The 22,910-nt window shown below is 38.7% G+C and overlaps 1 protein-coding gene across 1 annotated transcript in view; it reads left to right on the top strand.

Annotated features, from left to right (window-relative positions):
• Positions 1-22,910, top strand: part of LOC109048302 (leucine-rich repeat-containing G-protein coupled receptor 6) — a 75,641-nt gene that overhangs the window by 37,173 nt on the left and 15,558 nt on the right. Inside the window, exons 3-6 of the mRNA XM_042750194.1 lie at positions 12,855-12,926; positions 14,794-14,865; positions 18,552-18,767; positions 19,636-19,707. Of these exons, the coding sequence (XP_042606128.1) occupies positions 12,855-12,926; positions 14,794-14,865; positions 18,552-18,767; positions 19,636-19,707 (432 nt within the window). The remainder of the gene's footprint in view (positions 1-12,854; positions 12,927-14,793; positions 14,866-18,551; positions 18,768-19,635; positions 19,708-22,910) is intronic.

Raw genomic sequence — 22,910 nt, 5'->3', positions numbered from 1 at the left:
TATAATGAATAAATATTATTATACAATTAACTAAGTACTGTACTTTACAATTTACTTGATTGGATTTTACTACTTATACAATTGAATCAAGTGAAACATAAAATGTTATTAAAACAATGATTTAAAATGTACTTGTAAATGCTTAAGTGTGTTAAGAAACAGAGCAAGTTCTTTTTTTAGACTTTTTATATTTGAAGTAGTTTCAGGTTCCAGGCGAGACCAAAGAAAACTTTAAATATGTATCATTTTTGTATCAACCTTGTATAAAAGAGCACAAAGATCAGAAGGCTTAAGAAAACAGGAGGATTGGTGAGAGACACGAATTCCAGGCCTTCAGTATTTTTAGTATTTGTTTATGTATCTTTCTTGTTAAGTGTAACCTAGATTAAAGAAATGCTACATACTTTTCACATAAACCCTAACCATGTTTTGCCCTGATGTCATAAATACAAAAATACTTTTGACTAAACTGGCCTCCCAGTGAGTCGTTCAGCTGGTTTCTCAGCCTGAATAGCTGACAAGCATCCAAAACCCCTTTAAAACCATCAAAACAGGCCAGCATAACCAGTTGGAAGTCCAGCTTAACTTCATAGGCTTGTAGCACTCAAGCACAAGTTTCTTTCCCAGGCTTGAGCAGTAAGTGACCTATCAGCACCTTTAAGAAACGAACACTCCGATGCTAAAGACCAGGAATTCCTGTCTCACACCCATCCTCCTGTGTTCAGTCTTCCGATCTTCCTCATCCTGTGTGAGACACAAGGCCACGGCCAGCTCCCCTCTCCCACCTTTCACTCGGTTTCCGTAATGGCTCTCAGCTGAAATCACAGTTCATGGCTCCTTCGTCATCATCCAAACAAACCGCGGCCAGATTACTCTGTTTCTTTATTATTGCAAGCTGATGCTGAGCCATTAGAGGGCTAAAGGTACCTCCATCTCACAGGACAGGCCCCATCACTGCTGATGGGGTTTAATGGGTGCATTGTTGCCCCATTTGAAAACGGTTAATCCCTCATGTGTATAGGCCATTAATCAGCTGCTCTGACGGCATTACGGCTGACTGGAAATACTGCTGGTGTTTGCTTTACTAATTGCGATTTGTAGCGAGCAAGAAGCTCTCACGTTTTCTCAAGTGAAGGTTAACTGGATATACTGTCAGGAAATATTTCCTGGTAGGTTAAGCACAAATCAACAAGAAACATTTACTCACTCATGTATGTCCAACTATTAGACTGGTAGTGAAATTGAAGAACAGACTGGTGTAGCATCATCAAAATCGAGCCAAAGCAAAGTTCGTTTGGAGTTCATTTAGACTAAACTTTCCCGGAAAAGTTTGCTCCAGATGCTAAACACCTTTGAACTACCATTTGTCCGTGACGATGATGTAATAGGTAGGTGTGGCTCTGTGGCTCCACCTTCTTTGATGCAGAGGGTTTATTTCTTCTGTTCAATCTGTTGAGGTCAGATGCGAGATGCTTCATAGTAGAAACTGAAGTCAAAATTTTCACTGAAAATTACACTGACACTGATATTTAATGTTTAATACTGTAAAGCTGCTTGCTTTAAAGCAATCTATTGTTTAAAGTGCCATATTAATAAATGTGACGTAACTTGATCTTGAGATTGTAGATCTGATGCAAACATATCCACATCGCTATAATCCGATGCTTGCTTAACTGCTGTTTTTTCACCTATGTGATCTTTGTCTTGTTAATTTTGTTATTGAAAGGAAAGCGTGCTGCACATGGTAACTTATCTAAACATTTCTCTCAGCAGAATGTGCAGTGTCAGGATGTTTGCTAACACTAAACTGCTGCTCAGGTATTTCAAACTTCTTTGTACCCCTTAGCGATGAATGAAAAACACTTCGCCATAAGCATATTGGGGCCTTAAAAGTGAACACCTGGCTTTGAACGGCACCCTGGTGATGGGAGACCCTCAGAGCCTAATCCAGCATAGGACTTACATTTTGAAACAAAGCTAGTGCGCACCAGGCCGTGATGACCCTTAAGCCCCCCTCTCGCCGGCCCACTCTGACCGTGTACCCAACTAAGCCTCAGCATCTGATGTTTTCATTGTAAATGCTTGTGCAAATCAATGAAAATGTGATGAATACTGCTCTTTCTCTCTACCTCTCCTCTGTTCTCTGGGGCCAAATTTGGAGATGAAAGCCTTGAAAAGTATCATATGAGGAAAAAGACCAGCTGCAATTTCAATGTAACCCCTTCAACAGACTCAACCCTGCTTTGGTCCCCATCTCCGATTTTATGTCAGGAAGCCAAAAAAACAAAATACAGAGCTCATGTCTCTGGCAGGCTTCAGCCCTGGAGGAGTGCAAAAGGTTTTGTTGGTCTCTACTGTCCACTTTCATGTCGTAACATTTTATGAGACATACTTGTTGCTTTGTGTTGCTTCCAGTGAGGACGTGACTGCCATGGAGAGGACTTTAATGGTGTTTTGACCCTTTTGAGGACAGAATAACAATGAAGCATGAATGAAAACACTAATACATGGACACAGACAGATAGATAGAGATAAATAAAAACAGAGAGATGGATGAAAATAATAGATAAATGGACATAAGGACAAAGACAGATGAAAACAGTTAGACAAACAGAAATATAGATAGATAGAGATGAAATAGCTAAACAGACAGACAGACAAGATAGATAGATAGATAGATAGATAGATAGATAGATAGATAGATAGATAGATAGATAGATAGATAGATAGATAGATAGATAGATAGATAGATAGATAGATAGACAAAGACAGACAGACAGACAAGACAGAATTAGTCTTGAGAGTTTTGTTTTGTTTTTTGGTGATTTTCATGTGGAACAGCAATAAACAGAAAAGCCTAAACTTGGCTTCATCATTGATGGAACAACCTTCGTGAGGACACAAACAGTAGTACAACTGTGCTTCGAGTGGAGAAATCATTGGTACATCATAGTTTACTATACAAGGGGAGGTAAATGACGATGTATCTTAATTGTCCAAGAAATACAGAGGGGTCCTCAGCAAATTTACTAAACACAAACCACAGCAAAAACACACAAATCACGTCTTGACAATGTTTGGAATTCACATCTGTTTGGTGTATGTTTATACATGTAATTTGTGTATTTTCACACAAAAAAATTGTGTTTACATTTCAGCGGCAGTGAAAATCTAGGTAACGAGAAACAGTTTGAGATGGATAAATCTTTTTCAGAACTCTGGTATGTGTGGAGAGGATGGTAGATTTGATTTTAAAGGGATAGTTCACCCAATAAAAATGACCGTTGTGTCATCATTTACTCATCCTCATGTCAATCCATACCTGTATGACTGATTTTCTTTGGAAGTCAATAGATAACAAAATGCTTTGGTTACCTACATTCTTCAAAATATCTTCTTTTGCACTCTGCAGAAGAAAGAAATGCACACAGATTTGAAAAAAAAAAGCTCTCAATTTGATGTTTCCATGCTGTGCTTTAATCGACATTTGCAAAAATAACAATTCCAAATACAGCTTTGTTAGAAAAGTCATAAAGCTATAAATCTGTCAAAATCTACAAACCAAAATTGAAATCTTCCTAAAAGCTGTTTACATTACACATTTTTACAAATTGGCCTTGTGAGTGAACAAAATCCCTCCTTTCTCTTTAAGGACGTTGTCACGTGACCTGAAGGAGGTGGTGGTGAATCATTTTGATTGACGCCTGTCAGTGCAGGTGACAGCACTGGAGTCACCTACCGCAGAGTGCTGGATGCTTTCCCCCGCTCTGTCCTGCCATAATAAACCAGAACCCAACCGGCAGCCCCACTCATATGGAGCAAATTACACAGCCTGTGTTGCTATATCCATCAAACACAACCCCCAACACACACACACACATACACACACGCACATGAACACATGCACGGACTCAGTGTAGTAATTTGTAACATGTCTTGTTCAATGTGATGGTCGTCAGATCAATGTGAAGTGATCACAGAGATGAGCTGTACACTCCACACACACTTACAGCATGAAAACAGAGAACCACACACAGAGAAATAAGCTGTCTTCACATCAGAGGAAGCTTCTGCCGAGCAGATGAGCAAATACAGACGCACGATCATATATATATTCAGCATGCAAGCTGATGACACGCAGTTAAAATAACACCTTGCGCAAAATGCAAAAAAAATGAACATGACACAGTGTCTGCTTTACACGCCAGTAAGATAAACAGCGAGCTGCCACAAAATAAATCAAAGTCCTGCTATTAGCTGGAAAGTATAACTGCAGAAATCCTTTAAAGTGAATGGTAGATCTCCTTACACACATCAAAAGAAAACTTCTTATGAACATAAATAGGTCCTTTAAAAACACACCTAGCAGACATGCAGAGTGAAGCATGTTGTGGCAGAGCTCGGCGCAGCGCCAGAACTGACACTACTGTATTTAGATATCTTACACCCAAGATTCCCAGGATTTCACTTGTTTCCACTGTGCATCTCTGTAACATTTAATTCATTTTTTTTCCCTTAATTTTAAATCTATTTATGAACAATCATTGTTTATGGCCACCATAACCACAGCAGGTGGAACTTGTTTCATTAAATTTCACATAATGGCTCAATAGAAAAGCGCCAGGAACTTATTACTGTAGCCAGATGCTTACTCTAAGTGACTTGCAATGCATTCATGGTACATGAGTTTTACCACTCAGGCTCAAATGGAAAAATGAACCTGTGGCATAATTTCTGCAAAATGATATTAAATTGCTTCTTGCAAGTGTTTCTTGACACTTTCAAAGTGAAATGTCCAGTCAGTAGCTCTAAAACCACTTTATCTGAAACAGATGAACGTGAATTTGGTAACTTTTCAGTATGTTGGTTGTTGTATCACAGCAGTTCGCTATAGCGAAATGTCCAAGCACGTTAAAAAAAAAATAATGTAAAACCTAAACAAAACCCTATGCTGAACCTAACCGATAGTGTTAAAAAAGGAAACAAGACATAAAAACACATTGTCTGAAGTAACTTTAATTGTGATTTCAACATGCTTCTACGTGTCTATGACTCGTGTTTAACAGGACTCGTACTCGAGCAGTGCAGTGTTGTACCAGGTGCGCTACCGACCAAGTTTACTACATAAGAAAAGCCATATAATGGATCTAAGTATGTGATAAAAATGTCAAAATGTATTAGTTTAGTATTGCAAACATGTTTTGAGGTCATAACATACCATTGTGGACGGAACTGCACAAAAAAAGTCTTTAATTGTAAATCTTCCCATTGCAATCATGATTTGTAAATGTGTGTTTTTGGAATTTGCAGCAATGTACGTAGATGCACGCATTCTCTATGTTACTGTTTTATCAATTCATGGATTACGGGTGATTTAAAACCACAAAATTGGTATTTCTTATATCTTAGACCAATATTTGAACTAAAGGAACATGGTGAAATATGTACAATATCAGCCAGACATTTGAATGCACCTTTAGTATTACTGTTATGTCTCTGACACAATAATAGCAAGAAACACATTATCTTTAATAAGGTCCATTCCCTTCCCTGTTGGTTACTAACCATATTGAGGAGTGTTTAAATGCATCTCTATGGTCACTGCGCAGTTCAAGCTAAATAAATAACTAGATTGGAGCTTGCCACCCACCTGGTTTTGCAGATGATCTCCTGGGGTGCACCACTCCCCTTTCCTCTCTTTTAATTCCCTTCTTTTTTAATCTCTCATTGATCTTTAATCCCTGTCATTAAGCATTCATTTAACACTCGTGAGTGAAGCGTGATTAGACCATCTTTAGAGTTCTGGGTTTGTCTTATATCCTGTAATTAATGAAGGATAACTGCAGTGATGCAGCCTGGAGGACAGAGAAGCTTACAGTCATCAGAGCAAAAAAAAAAAAAAAAAAAAATTACTGAGCTTAATATCAGACTGTACTGTATCCTCTCCTGTACCTGGCGCCTTCCACTATACCGCAATGACATGGCCCCGTTTTCGGTACACACATCATGGTGACTTTTCTATCTGAAAAATATGGCTGTACAAACTTTTTTAGAGTTTTACTGGATCAGGTAGATCAAAAGGGCTCTTGTTTGAGTTTGTCAGGCTTTAATTTGTGATGTAACCAAAAACATTGGGAAAGAGTATAGAAATCTGACTTGCTGTGAGATAAAAATCTTACTTTCATTTTTGCGGTCTAGCTGTAAGCCAATGGTAGCTTTAAGTCATGCACTGTTTGCAAAGCTTGCCTGTGAAGTCACACGCCGTCAACCTTAAAGGGGTCGTATCATAAGCAATCAAATTTTCCTAGATCTTTTGAGATAAAAAAGCTTGTACTAAGAAAACATACCGTAACTTTCAAAACGTCTATGATGTCAGATGCTTGACACAGGATGGTCCATGTTTACATGTCATTGATGTCTATTAGATGGTCAGAAACTTAAGCCACCCAGTCATAAAGGAAAATGACAGAGAAAGTAGAACAGGTTGTATTTCTCAACTAAATAATGACTAGGAATGTGCTTTAAGTCATATACTTTATTCAGAAAGGCATGAATATGACTTTAAAACTAGTAAAGAATTCTTCCAAATAAAAGGAAAAATCAAAATTTGTTAGATGAGCATGAAATTAAACTCCCCTTAAAAGAGATGTACTGTGAACTCAAAATTCAAAGAGAAAAACTCGGAGGGAAAAGTCAGAATTGCTCAAAATTGCAATATATTTATTTGGAATTGCAAGTAAGTGAGATTTTAAAAAATAAAAAATAAAAAATAAAAATGTGCATTTAACCTTATATTTTATTCTGTGGTGGAAATGGGCTTCTATCCAACTATGTTAGTCTGCAGTCACTTTAAGACCTAATGCATGTATCTTATATACTGTATTGAAAGTTTCAATCCCAGATATAGAAACTTAATCTTGTCATTGCAGGAGATACAGGTACATCAAATATGACTAATATAAGAAAAATTAAAATATGCTTTTTGACACACATTAAACCCTTAAAATTCAAGCTTAAATTAATAAAAGGTGATGTGATGGCCTCTTTAAAGAATGTCCAAGGACACATTTGCATCTGTGTTTTATTCCAAACATAATCTCCTTTCTTCTGTAGATATTGTCAGAACAATATATCAGCAAATCGAGTGCTCTGTGCAGATGTCTTTCATCAGACAGTAGTATGATATTACAGTCACAATGTCAGACGCAGATAAACACACTTAGATTAGCACCTACGTAAAAACCCACACCCTACCCATGTGTTTGCAGATAACCTCTTCTCCTTTCTCTTCTCTTCTCACATCTTTTCGTTACCAAAGATAATGCCACCTGGAGAGATTGGATGTCGAAATGCATCCAATCAACGCCTTTCACAGCAACCCTCATTTTGATTCTCTGTAGTAACCAAAACATGGTAACATACTGAATCCTGAAGTGATGTTCATTGTACCATGACTTCAACTGTCTGGATATCTCTGACACTTCATGTCAGATTAGACTGAATTTTTTTTTGATCTCCCCACGGATTCTTTTTATTTTAGAATTTTAAGTATTTTAGTAAGTTACTAGTCAATACTACTAGTTAGAAGTGTAGCCATCTACAGTCATAAACAACTTTTCAAATTAGCTTCCACAACACTGGCTTGTGAAATCAAAGTTAGGACAATTTTGGTATGGAGAATCAGTCTTAAATCTTGTCTGTTTTTCTGAAATGTACATTTTTGGTTAGTCTTATCATTTTACAGGAGTTTTTTTTTTTTTTTTTATCTGCCTTCTCACACAAGTGCCCACATGGGACAGAGCGTGAGCACTGTGATAAAGATCTGTGTAAATGCCATAAAATCAATCCAATATTTTTACAAGAGAAACAAAAGGGGCTGTGCGCAGAGTTTATAGTGATGATGAATACATATTCGAGAAGACAAGGTCACTTTCAGGGAGCTGGCGAGAGTTCGGATTTCAAAGCCAGAGGAAGTACAGTCACAACGTGTACATTTTTCCATTTGCAGATCCTCCTCAGGCCAGGATCCAATCAAAAATGATTTAGCTATAGAAACATTTTCCATCGTGCTGTGAAATTAATATCGCAGGAAACTGTATTGCAAATAATATGACCCGGTTCTTAGACTTTTAGAGCCAATGATATTTTCACCAGTCAGAGAATTCTTCCGATTCAATTGTGCAATAATGCAATACATATGTGGTTTAAGCAGATTGTTCAAGCAATCAATGTTTGTGCAGGTGTATATTTGCCATTGTTTTGCAGTGTGCTTGTGGTAATTGCAAAAATAAAAAATTTAATAGGTAGACAATGAAAGTGAGCTATCTCAAGGGCACATTGTGCATTTATCTCTATGAAAGTAATTCATCATGTAGGCTTTATTCCAAAAAAGGAGAAACAAAAAGTTGTATTGTTTCCGTACTGCAACATGTTAATAAAATCTGTAATAATGTTTGATTATGGAGGTGCAAGGCTAGGAGGAATCTGCTGACATTTTTATATGCACTGATTGAGTGGGAAAGTCCGCAGAATGGATTTCAGCATGGTAGAATATGGTAAACTGACTGCTAGCTGCAATCATCATTACATTTGCCAAAACGTTTAAAGCTGAAAAGTGTGCTTTTTTTCAGTGTTAAAATACCATTTATAAGTTAAACATCCTTACCAGCCCAACATAGCAAATTGTTTACTAGTGAGTTTTGAAGCAGTGCTACTATTTTTTTTTTAACCAATATCAGGCAGGGAGAGCATTTGGGAAACCTGTTTGAAAACAATCAAGTATTCCATTTTGCACTTCAGCTAATAACCAGCTATGCGTGGGATTTACATTTCATGAATGACAGGTATTTCAATTTTGCTGAAATCTGAAAAGCTTTTTACCCTTTTTATTTTGCTGGAATAGATTCCATGTGGATGAGGAAAACACTTCATAATTCAAATTCCTTATTGATACATCCATGAGATGAGAGTAAATGAGAATACATTAAGAGCTAAACCAGTATGAGTCCCATCAAGGCCTTATTTTTCTTTCTCTGCTAACAATTCTTCTCTGAAACTCAGCTGTAATTACCTCTCCAAGAACAAACCAAAATTTAAAAAAGACGAGTATGATTAAAGTTTTACGGTATTTTGGACCCCAATGAGGCATCTAACAGAAGACAGATGTGCTGCAGGGGGCCTAACACTAACCAGCAATCCCAAAAGTTTTTTTGCCTCTGACTTGTGCTGCTTGTTGTCAACACAGCTTTCAGTGATTTAATGACAATGGCCAGCCTTCACCTTTTTACACACACTATCTGCAACGCAGACGATTCTCGTAAACTACTCCCAATAAACATGCGGTTGCTGGTTTATGAGGTTGCAACTGATGCTAAAAACGGACTGGAACTGCAACAATAGAGCTGTTAGTAGGTTGTGATTACGCTTTTTGACAACCAAATATGTCCTGACACTTAATTTCAACAAACATGTGTGGTAAAGTTGCAGTATGAAAAGGCTCAGCTCACACCTCATCTGATGCAGACTTTTATTGTTTGGTCTGATTTAGACAGATGCTGGAGATCCCACACAACATCAAGTAAATACGCCTTGTGTAACTTGCATCCAGCAAAATGCATTAATTCTGTTTTGAAAAACTGTTTTTGAGTTTTACACCATTTGGTTGGGAGATCAGTTTAGAGCTAAACCCAAAAATGTATCAAAGCTTTTGAAATGGTTGCCACCAATAGCATATTTTTCTCATTCACACCTTCTTTAATCTCACTATTCAGTGATCCTTTGTAGGGGAGTTGAGTGTTGAGGGCAGTTTGGACAATTTTGGACTCAGAGCAAAGACTAGTAAGGCTGGCACAGGTTATCAGGGAAGGGTTCAAAGAGGTTCTGTTTAATGCAGTGTCTCTTAGGCTGTTTTCACACTTGGTTTGATTGCTTGTTCTGAACCTGAGTTTGATTCCACTCCTCTTTTCCTGCCTCCACTGGTCTCTTTTCATGTTGTATTATTGGGTTTGAGGTAGTAAGAGTAGTACAGGGGTGGCCAATGCCAGTCCTGGAGAGCCACAGTCTTGCTCCAACCTTGATAAAAACTCACCAACCTGTAGCTTTCTAGTAACCCTTTGACCTTGATTAGCTTGTTCAGGCGTGTTTGATTAGGGTGTGGGCTGAACTCTGCTGGACTGTGGTTCTCTGAGACCAATGTTGGTGTAGTAGGTGTAGTAGTAGTTCTGGTGTAGTAGTAGTTCTGCCCAAATCATTAATAAGACTACCACTGTGAGCACTATCAGTTAACAACTCAGAACAAGATGATGCCAATGTTTCATTCTCCAAAGGCACAGAATACTAAAATACTACTCCTAAAACATGACTAGGTTATCAACAGAGCATTGGTAGCCAACCCTGCTCCTGGTGGGCTACAGCAGAGTTCAGCTCCAACCCTAAACAAACACATCTGAATGTAATAAAGGTGTTCAGGATTACTTGATGATATAGCACAGGTGTGTTGTAACAGTAAGGTAGACCTCCAGGAGCAGGTTTGGCAACCTTTGCAACAGAGGCTTACAGATTCAATTTAGCATGGATTGGGTTCGTATTGACTGCAAATAATACCAGTTCACATGACTCAAACCAGACCAATTTTCCAAGTAACTATGGGCTGCGATTTGCTAGAGCACACCACTGTTCAGAAGACCATTTGCACACCAACCAAATGAAGCAAGGACCAATGTCAAAAAGAAGTCTGTATTAAAATATCTAGTGCAGGGGTGTCCAGTTGTGCTCACGGAGAGCAACTGCCCAGTTGAGAAATTTCCATATGGGTGTGATGGGGCAAGTTGGAGCTAAAATCTGCATGACAGTGGCCCTCCAGAAAAAGGATCAGAAACCACTGCTCTAGTGAGAAAGACTTCATATACAGAAATGAAATTCCAATTTGTGCATACATTCCATTGAGTGACAAAATCCTACTGGATTTGTCTTTCTGTGTATACGGTACATCAAAATGTAATTGCATTGAGATATTAAAGAAATATCACTTTGTTCCCAAGGCCAGATTCAACTTTGAAGACTTTCCAAACATTCATAATATTCATAACAATACACTCATCATTTCTCAGAAGAATATACAACATGTTGACACAAGTGGCTTAAGAAAATTAGCATTAAAGCCATGTTTGTCTGTAATGTGAGAGAACACATAAAGCAGAAAGCTCCAGTGTTTAGATACATGACTGAATTATAACGAGGGATAAAAGTTGACCGCAGGGCTGGCGCAAGCTTTCAGCAGAACAGCTTGCTGTGGTACGTGCCTGAAACCTCATCCGACACGCATGTGAAACCGTCACTGGCCTATTTACACGGGGTGAACCGCTAAGCTTCGCAGCCTCCAAATCTGACACTTTTATTTTTGCCTTCCCCAGCCCCTCCATCTCCCTGCTTTATTTCCCTCTGTCTCTTGACCTGCGCAAAGCAAATGTTTGTGAAAGAGTGGCGGCACACGGTCTTACCAGAAATAGAGTCGACGGATGGGAGTGTGGTCTGGCACAACATGAAGTGATAGCCATTAAAAACCTCAGAGACTTTATGGCTCAGTGACGGAAGACGGTAGTGTGTGTGAGTGTGTGTGAGGGAGGGAGTGTGATCTGTCAGACCTTGACATAGACCCAATTCTGGGTTTTGCCGTTCTGCTTTCTGGGCTTGTGTGGTTCTTAATGTGCCTGTATACAACACGGTTGTTGCTTTGCCAGAGCTGTCGCACCCATCACATTAGCTAAGCTGACTTACATGTTAAACATTGGCAGCAATTCTCAAAACTTTCATCTTGTCACACAAAAATAACCATTTGGAGTACACGAGGAGATTGAGGCTACTCCGGCAGGATGGAGCAACTTTGAGGCAAAGAAGTCTGGAGGTATGGGTGGTCCTGTTTAGCTTGTCAGGACTCCTTGTGAGGCTTCAACAGACTTCCTCAAACTCTGCCACCCAGGAAAAAACAGGCACGAATGCTTATTAAGTGATTTGTTTGATAAACAAATTGATTAGTCCGGATGAGTGAGCCTACAGCTGGTTGATATTGGCTCTCACTCTCTCTGGAAACGTCTTTCCTGTGTCTCGGATACTTTCAGAGGTAGCTATTAGCCATGATGCTCTGCTTGGCTGTGGCTCTGTGCGCATTATATAGAAATTTTCTAAGGGGTCAACTGAAATTTTGGTAGATAACTTAAAGGATGATTTGCTGAAATGACTAAAATTGGATTTTGGCCACCTATAGGCCACTTTTGGCACTGAATGCATCATGTGGGTATGATTACCTCAGCAGAACATAATTTCTGTTTAAGACTGTCTGTTTGGCATCAGGTGATATTCTACTCTCTGACACCATTTCGTGTTTTAGTAGACACATCAAATTCAAATAATTTGCGCACTGATTGCACCGTGAGGCCCTCAGATGATACTAAGGTTTAACAACATACCATTGAGTGGATTTTCCACTTCAATAGCAACTCTAAGCATTTTATCTTTGGACATTGTGTATAAATTCACTTGTACTATGACATGTTTGTTGCCACAGGAGGCAAAAGGAGCTTAGAGCACATTCATATCTTTGACGTGTTTGGAGACCATACAAAAGAGAGATTTCTGTACATGCGCGGTAAAAAAACAGCGGCCAGAGATATCTGAACCCCAGCTGCCATGGTTCTTGCTTCCAAGGAGAGATCTCACTTTTGTTTTCACCATGAGCTCTTGAACGCACACACATGCATACTCGTCTTTATGAATTCACCAGATTCTCTTCTCTCTGTTAAAGTCATCAATGTGTTGGACTGCAAATGAACCAAACCACTTCTTTTGTCCTTCCACAGGAGACTCTCGGGCAACCACCTGAGACACATCCCTGGCCCTGTGCTCCAAGGCCTCTACAACCTCAAAGTCCTGTAAGTAACGAAAGACAGAGAGAGCGAGAGCGTTTTTGTTTCAGTTAATGCTTCTGTGGAAAATAACATCCAGGATGATTCATTCTGAAAAGACTTTTGCTGCAGTGTCAACCACTTCGAAATTAGAAACAGAACTTCTGACAGGTGATGGTTCAGGTTTTGCTTTGTGGTGAATGGTCAGTAAGCTGTTCTTTATGCATGGGTGTTTGTTGATGGTTTATTGACAGATTTTAATTTTATTGACTGACTTAAACCCAGTTGATGGAATTGAATAGGACAGACAAAGACCAGGCATGGAACAACTTAATTCACGCCAACGTGCATCTCAAAATTTCCACATTGGACTAAATGCACCTTTCCTTCTGTCCTGGAATCTACAGTAAATTTGCCCTGTATTGTCATTCAACAATACAGTGAGTTTTTTTTCCTTCTTCTTTTTTTTTGCACACCACAAAATTGCCCTGCCACATCAAATAATTTTTTTCACCCATAAAGTGAAAAAATAAATAAATAAATCATATCTTCATTATGTTCCCATTCATTTTCAGTAACTGCACCTTGTATGAAATGTTTGCTTTAACTGTTTCTAGATTTATATTTTAGTAGGTTAATGGGAACATGAATTTAATTTAGTTCAGTTTAATATTTAATATCCTTTCCCTTGTATTGAAAGCATAATTGTCATTGTCAGAGATCTTATTTCAGTGGTCAGTGTAGACAAAAAGGGATTGGGTTGGGTATAACAATAGTTACAAATTTTCTTTGTTTGCTTTCTGTGCCCTATTGTGTTTTGTACTATCTTATTCAACAACCTAACTTGTCTGAGGCACGAGTATCTGACCTCCTGACATTTAAACTAATGTTCAGTTTTCAATGAGCCAGACAAAATTACATTTAAATATGGAATTACATAAACCAAAACAACATGGAGAAACATAATGAAAGTATTACATCAGAAACATCTGTTAGTGAAGATAGGACAAAATTGAAAGTGCAGGGTGGGGGGGTGAATATGTACTTTGTGGTATTTGAATGTCAAAATAATAGAGGCTTGTTCACAACGTCATAAAGACTTCTGGACATTTCATGTCTAGATTTACAATGGCTATGGTGGCACCATGATTTCCTTGATAAGGACATCCTGCCCACAAAGGCGTATTTATTCCTTCAAACACTAGCAATTCTCTGCTGCGTGGTCAAATGTCAGGAGTTTCATTTGATTGGACATGATAAAGCTGTCTGCCTTGTAATTAAAGCTCAACGTCTGTGGCCGCGTGCTCTCACGTTGGAATAATTTGCTTTGTTCAAAGAGCTCAGTGTCATTGTTCCACCACTTCCTGTTTCTTTCATTCTTTTATTCGACGAGTCCTGTGAGCATGACCTCAGTGGCCCACCCAAGCAGTTTCTCCCCCTCATTCTGTTTCGTCTTGTTCAGTCTCCCTGCCCCTCCCATGTTCTGGTTTTGTCCACTGAAAAGTGCACCACATAGTACCTGAAATCATATCTCCTGACTGATTGATGTCAGTGACAGGTAACCTCATCAGCAGTAAGATGGACAACTTTTGTGCCCTGGAGCCATACTGACATGCTCTATTTAAAAAAAGGCCTTTTTAGTCTGTTTTTTGACAAGTGTTAATGCTCAACTATACCACCCAGGAAACACATATGGAACTGACTAGTGTTAATGTTTTTTTATACATTTCGTTAATACAAAGATAAGGCCACCCATCATCACTACTAGTATTATGTGTATTTTTTTTATTATTATTTTTTTTTTTTACAATCACATTTAGTGTTTTAAAATATTTAATATTCACCAGAGCAAAATGTATTCCCTTTCTAATTTTCATTTCCGCTTTCTTTGTAGGATGTTGCAGAATAACCAGTTAGAGAGATTGCCCAGTGAAGACCCTTGGGAATTACCCAATTTGCTTTCTCTGTAAGTATAACATAGTTCAAGTGATCAAAAGCAAACTTGGGCTGTTAGAGATTTACATGAAACAATGGTGTATATTAAAGCAACACTGGATAGGCTGACATGCCAAGTGCGGACCTCCTGGTTGTGACCACAGCTTCAAGCTTAACAGCTGGAATAAAATGGATACACTTGATTCAAAGATTGGTCTCATGTGAAATGTTATTCCGCTTAGAATAAGTTCCCATTGTGTCCCAACAAAATTAATCTAAATGGATGTGGAACTGTTTATCCAGGAACATTTACATTATCAAGAATTGTGTATCAGATATTGCATCCTAAGCACAGCACACAATAAACGATTTAACACCCCTCTATCAGATAAGATCTCTAGCAGTAGTTATTTGGTCTACAGTGCAATCTAGTCATGAGGTAACTCTTGGCATTTCTCTCTAATAGTTGATGCAGGAAAGCCCAGTTATTTATATGCCTATTAGGACCATTAGGCCCTTCATTAAAGAACTCCCCACCAGGGAGGATCAAGTTTGCAATTTAGGACACACATGGTAGTGGTAAAACAGGTGTACTTTGGCTGTATAATAGTGAGACAAGTAGAATTTTTTTCAGGAAAATTTCTTCTTTTTTTGGTGGGGGGGGTAGATTTTCGATCACACAAAAAATTAATGGAAATCCAACAAATAAAGAACTAAGAGCGAGTAACAAAATGCATAGTAGTTCTTGTGTAGTCTGTGCAATTCAGTATTTCAAATGAATACAGTTAGAAAATGAATTCAGTTGATCTGGGTTTGTACTTTTTCCCTAAGAGCTATTAGCTAAATGCTAACTTACAACAGAGACAAATATGATATTCTTCTTGAGGAAGACAAAACGTGACTACGTCACATTTAATATCATAACGGTGAAAAAGAGGAGCCTTTACAGGGCTGTTGGCGCATCTGGAACCCATGAGGAAACCGCCAGACACTGTGCACTGGCTCCTGAGTGAGCGCTGGGAGATTCAATGAGCTGTGAAGAGCCCAATTTTCCATCAGTTACTCTTCCCTCTTCCCTTATGTCCAAAGTTTCCCTCTTAATCGGAATCACGCCCCCTTCCTAACTGGTTCCCCATGAAAAGGTCAGAATCTAAATATTGTCTGGTATTTTGTCTGGCCTTGTCCATCTGCTCCACTTACATCCACCCCTCGACTCCTTTCAATTATTCCCGATGCCAGTCAGCATCCTGGAGCGGAGCTGCACACCCACTTTTTTCCAAATGAATAATTCCATGTAAATATCCATGCTCTCATTTCCTTCTACCTTTGCGAGGATGTTTTCATTAGAGTCATGGCGTACCAATTTAATTCCTTTGCCACCAACAGAGTTTTTTTTTTCCACATGGAAGACCCGCCTGGTTCCAGAAGAGGCTCCAGACGTGCATAGACTGTGTCCAGGCCCTCCCTGTAGTGAGGCAGAGACTCTGGCATTCTTCCAGACAACTTACGCTCACTTTCAATCCCCCATAACAAAGAATATGCAGTGATTTAGCTAGGTGCTCTATCCTGAGTTCCCACAAGAGTATAAAGGCATTTAGTTCTCAACAAACATGTAATTTAGGGTAATGATAAGATGAGGATCGGTTAACCACTGGGGGGGCTATAAGGTTTGAAGTCCACTGGCGCCCAATGTAGACAGAGGGAAGATGAGTTGGGGCAGGACAGAGGATTGGTGATGAAACTCATCTGTGTTTCTTTACTAGAGTTTAGGACTGTAGGCTATACCTGCTACACTCAGCACAGAGCATCCTTTGATGTCAAGACCATCCTTCCAGGATTTAATCTATGACAGAAAAATCTGATAAAGTTCTAGTAAAAGCTGAGCAACAAGACTCACCTTCCTTAAATCAGAGGCAACGCAATACCTTTTGATCACATGATGCCTACCAATAAGATTCCACACAAAAGGGGCCACGTTAGCAATGTTTACACATTGAATTCCAAGCCAGATGATTGAGGCATCATCAGCAAGATGTTTGTGTTTACCTAGCAGGGTTGCACTGCATGGAAAATGCAGTCTGAGAATACGGGGCGTTTTTTTAAGCCAAGTGGCATTGTACTTTGGGTTCAAGTTCTTCTTCGATTGATGCTTGTCATGCATTACCCTCAGCTGAAGGTCTCGAGGGTAGAGTAGGCCAGAGGGAAGGTGAGGAGAGGCCAGTGTAAAATTAATGTGTGTGAAAGGTCATGGGGGGAAATGCAGAGGAAGTGCTTGCGGCTAACTCCGCATGCTCTTCTGCTATCATACATCAAGACTTGCTGATCACTAAGGTTCAACACCACCCCCCCCCCCACACCCCATTCACTGAATCCAGGGGGCAACATTCGTTAGATCAAAGTCTTAACTTGTTGACATAGGAAGGACATTCATCTTGGTTGTGGAGATGTCAAGGACTGTGAACAACAGCCTTGCAAAAAAATGGGGTGGGTGGAGAGAATTTCGATTTGTGAAAGAATCCAAACGTCGGCACTTTCAGTTATTTCCAGCAACCTTTGATGGTTTTTTTTTTGTTTGTTTGTTTGTTTTTTGCTTTTATCTTTAGCTCAGTTTCTTTGTTTAATTTCCAAAAATCAGAGAGAAAAACTGTTCAATAGCATCTTAAAGCATTCCAATCAGTGTGGAGCAACAATTGCTTGGTGGCTTTAACCAAATCAACTCACCATGCCGCAAAGCCATCAAATTATCAGTCGGTGCTTTATTACACCATATGAGCGCAAGCAAAATGAAAGAGAAATGGCCAATTTTCAAAACGCCTTCATGTGGTTGGATCGAGAGTGGAATCTTTGCCTTGACAGCCCTTGTACGCCTGGTTTGTGATTGCACAACTTTTCTTTGTATCCTCTGAAAGCCACTTGTTGTGATTTAGCACCCTTTCTCTGAATGCTTTAAATTGAAAAACGTAAAAACCCACAAAGCATAGCACTCCACCTGTGGGCTCCCAATGCTTCATCAAACATTCAGAGCGGCGACCGTGCCAAAACTCTCATTAAACAAGTCCATGCTGGAGGAACTAAAGATAGCTTCATAAAACACTTGCATATAAATCGCTTGGGGGAAAACTAAATCACTCAGGTAGTGGTGCCAATCCTTGCACCAGAAGAACAAAAGACAGAAACAAAGAGGCAACAAAATTATGCTTTAATTATGATATCGTCAAAGCAGAAATGTTGTGACCGCAGACCACAGCATGGTATCTCTTTCTGTTTAGCCACAATTGGTGCCTCCTTTGTTCATCTTTTTTTATGTACCTCTGTAAGGCATGGCAGTTTGATGAATAAAATGAAAGAGGTAGATTCCGTGACAGGACACTGCAAGGACAAGGAGTGTTGCAGTTGACTGGGTCACAAACATTGTGGGGCTGGTGTCATGCCAGGTCAAGCCTCAATACCAAAAAACTAGTGGAGAAAAACAAGTATATTTTATGAAGGGTGGGTAATGTACAGTGTCTAGTTAACACAGGTTCAGAAACTTCCTTCAGTAATTCATGTACATGGAAAGAATATACTACCTGTCCTGCAATTGCTCATTTTCACTAATATCTCCTGCTAAGACACCTGGTTAAACATAACTGACTGTATTATCTGCTCATTTTCTGCTCCATACATAAACTGTGTACGGGAATAAACATCTGCTTCTGTTCATTCTAATAAAAACAGGCGTCTGGATGCCAACCTGATTATGGAGGTGCCAGCAAGGACTCTCTCGGGTATGCGGTCCCTGCGGCACTTGTGGCTTGATGACAATGCCCTGACAGAGATCCCAGTAAGCGCCCTCAACGACCTCTCTTCGCTTCAGGCTATGACCCTTGCCCTAAACCGCATCACCCACATCCCAGACTATGCCTTCAAGAACCTTTCCAACCTGGTTGTGCTGTACGTATCTACTTCCACAAAACATGAATAAACCAATTAGGATGTATTCCTGGATCAACTTGTTTAATAACTAACCTTAACATATATCTAGTCCCTTCAAACAGATGAGAAGTGTCCGAATGTTCTTAAATGTATACTTCACCCAAAACTGAAAATTCTGTCATTAGTTATTCACCTTCATGTCATTTCAAACCCGTAAGACCTTCATTCTTCGGGATGGGAATTAAGAACTTTTTGATGAAATCCAAAAGCTTTCTAATCCTGACTAGACTGCAATGAAACTGACACATTCATGTAGTAAGGACAACGTTAGTGGTTCAACCACAATTTTATGAAGGTACGTGAATACTTTCTGTCCACAAAGAAAACAAAATTAACTTAAAAAAAAAAAAAACAAAAAAAAAAAACACTTTTGTTATTCAACAATTTCTTCTTTTCCGTGTCTGTCTCCACCGCACGTTCACAAGAGTACAATGACGCATGCAACATCAGGGTGAGTAATTAATGACAGAATTTTCATTTTTGGGTGAACTAAGACTTTAAAGCCCCTAACCCCAATCTTAAACGTTTTACCCTAACCCTTGATCTATTTGACTAAATCACACTAACTATAGTGCTTGTGTCAGTATGAGGAAGGGAAGCCATGAAATAAGAGGAAGTTGGAACACATGTCTTGGTTAGACAGGACACCACAAGAATCTTAAACTCTTTCAATTACAAAGCAGTGAAATGATAGTGTGGATTAATTTTATATCTCATCCACCACTGGTTTACGTTCATTTGAAGCAATGTACACAGTCAAGCAGGTGTCATTCCTGGGGTATGTTTTGATGTTTACTATAATCCTAATGAATGTTTTCATGTTTAGACATCTTCATAACAACATGATCCGGACCCTCGGACAGAACTGCTTTGAGGGTCTGCACAGCCTCGAGACTCTGTAAGTTGACTGTCCCCTCATGAAAGATTAAAAACATGAAAGTATTTCCTGTTTTTAATGTAAACAAACCCTGATCTGTTATTTGATTTTGGCATCCTCTTGGAATCATTATGGAAGGGGCTGCATCTATAAATATAAATAAAAATTACTAGCAAACTCGCCTAACTTTACTTATGCTCAGTGGTTCAGCTTTGTGTGAACTATAAACAAATCATTCTTTACACAATACTTCTGCTGTTGAGATACGCACATGTTAATTGCAGTACCTTGTTTTTTTAAAAACACTCTTACCTCTCATTAAAATTAAAGAATGCATCTATGGCAGTCTTTCATTTTCCGTGATAGAAACAACAATAATGTCCTGACAATGACTTCAGTGTTGGATAATTTCTTTAGTGTTCCATACAAAAATATATGTGGAAACTATACAGTGATTTTTAGGGGAACTTTGTGGTTTTAGTTATCATGTGGCTGATTTTGGTATCACAGCTGTCCTTTAGCTTCATATATTCAGCACAGGTTTTTTTTTTTTTTTTGGTGCAATGTCAATAGCATGACCCTTGTTAGAGGTGGTTGAATTTATATTATATTTTTTATATAATTTTACTGTAACTTTAATGCAATTTACCTGACAGTCTGCATGTAAAACATGATGAAATTAATAATAATATGAGTATGGATAAATTAACATACTAGTAAAAATACAGTTAAGAATATCATGATTTCATGGCTACTGGTAACAATTGCATTACTGAATGTGGTAGATTGAGATCAAATGTTAAATAGGCACAATAAATACACTAGAAATGCTATTAAAATTCATGAGAAATTTTGAAAGGGGCTTACGAACCTGAGCCAATGCATATTTGTAATGTAATGTATGAAAGACATTACATAGACCATGCTATGAAAGTTTGGCTTTAAAAGAATAAGCATATGCTGAAGTCACGGTGGTCTCCAGGATACAGAGAGGTTCACACCTGCTTTTTAACAGCCTGCTGAAGTGCTAAAGATGACGTTTTCCTCTTTACGAGAAGGATTTCAGTCTTGAGAATTGCACACACTGAACTGAAACACTTCATTTGAAAGCAATCACTGAGAAAGCGTGCGCTGAAACTCTCCCGTGGCGATTCTGATGCTCGATAAATTTGGCTTTTGGAAGATTTGCTTCAAGGAGAAAATATTTAAGCTCTTGAAAATGATAAAAATGATACAAGGCTAGAGTGCTAGGAAAATTTGTTATGATATTTAATTATAATTATATATATATATATTTGGGCTGAGGGGGTTCCTTATGAAAAAACAATTTGAAAACCATTTCTGTTGGTGATAAAGTTTAGGATTCATTTGTACATTATACTCTTTTGTACAAGAACAAGAATAAGTCACGTGTTAGTATTTTCTAAGTATCAAGCATTACAATTAAAATTCCATACTATTAAAAAAGCTCCCAGAAACTGTAATATGTAGTCATGTTGCATATTGAATGGCATTTTAATTACCGTTATAATGATCGCTAAGCAAGAAACTAATCTTCCTGAGGCAAATATTCTTATATGTAACATGACACACTGGAAGAAATCATGCCAGCTGTCTCAGTTCAGTTGCACATGTGAGTTTGGGAAGTGTTGAGCTTTCTTGAAACAACAGATGGAAACATGTTTGCCTTCTTTAGGAGGTCTCAGACATCTTTTTGTGCGACATTGTGCATCTTTTTATTGATGCTACTGTAATCCCCATCACTGTAATTATCTCTGAAAACGCATTCACAACCATCAGACAAAGTGGCCACCACAGTGTTGTTTTGTTATGATGCCTGATGATTTAGCTTTCAAACAAACTTCTGCGTGGTTTGACGAATTGTAAATCGAGGTAACTGACAGCTCCCGTTCTAAACAATGAGGTCTTCCCAGGAAATGAAAGTCATTCCTCTTCTCTGCTATATCAAAGTAATGTCTCCAAACAAGTCTGACGGATGTTCTAAACAAAACCAGGATGTAGACATGGCAGGACCACGCGGCACGGCTCACCCACAGCAGTGTGTTCCCAGTCTCTCCATATGCAGCCCATTTTATAGGCCGCAAGCGCAAGTGGATTTCCATGCAGTGTTTGAAGAAAATTACTTAAACACTTACATGACTCACTAGAAGTGAGCGAACTAATGAATAAAAAGATGTTGATTCACATTCATATAATCGAAATGGCTCATGTTGTTTAAAAGTGCTACTTTTAAAAATAAATTCTTTATTGGCATCGATGGTTCCATGAAAAACCTTCACCATCCATGGAAACTTTCCAATCCACAAGAGGTTTTTCACAGTGGAAAAAAAGGTTCTTTGAATTATTAAAGTGTTCTTCACACTATGAAACATTGGTTCTTTTAAAGAAAGGTTCTTTGGGGAACTAAAAATGGTTCTTCTATAGCACCGCTGTGAAAACCCCCTTTTGGAATCTTTATTTTTAGCATTTACAAGCCTCTGTGGTGCATGCCAACCAGCCCAACAACAATGGTTCAACCAGTGGCATAAGTTTGGGGCGTAGCTATCTTTGTGTTCAAAAATGTGTAACTTTTGCAATTTGGTTGTTGATGCTAATGGTGCAGAAATACTTCAGCTTTAAGCAAATTTGTCATATATCAAGGATCTCCTGAAGTATTTTTTTCTTTTCACCTTAAACTTAGGCCAAGTTCACTTTAACACTCTTGTGCAACACAGACACACTTACACACATATAAACACACACATGTACACCCACACACTGGAATTAAGCAAGTGCTTCGCCCATTCTGGATGGCGGCCAACGCAGGTCCACCCCTATTCACCAAGCTCACTTCAAACGCACTGGCTACCTGCCAGAAACTTTTTTTTCCCTTTAAAAAAAAACTAAAATATATAAACATTTGGACTGTTTTGAAAGTGTACACTTAATACTAAAGGATAAGACATATAATTATGGGTATGAAGAGACACATTGAGGATTGGGTATTGTAACTTTGGGGAGCGGACGATATGACTAAGACCTGGGCCTTCACGAGGGGATACAGGGCCAAAGGCACCTATTAATGCCGCCCAGTTGCCTTTACTGGGCAAAAAGGTTTGTGGAAAAAAAAAGTCTCCTATTCAATTATAGGATTTTCCCAATAATTATTCTCTGAAAAACTCCAAAAGAATCAGAGATGAAAAGGAACGCTGAGATCCAAGGAA

This window comes from Cyprinus carpio, chromosome B23 (genome assembly GCF_018340385.1).
Source record: "Cyprinus carpio isolate SPL01 chromosome B23, ASM1834038v1, whole genome shotgun sequence".
In the NCBI taxonomy this organism is placed as follows: Eukaryota; Metazoa; Chordata; class Actinopteri; order Cypriniformes; family Cyprinidae; genus Cyprinus; species Cyprinus carpio.
The sequence above is the reverse complement of the archived record's forward strand: the minus strand, read 5'-3'. Positions and strand labels throughout refer to the sequence as shown.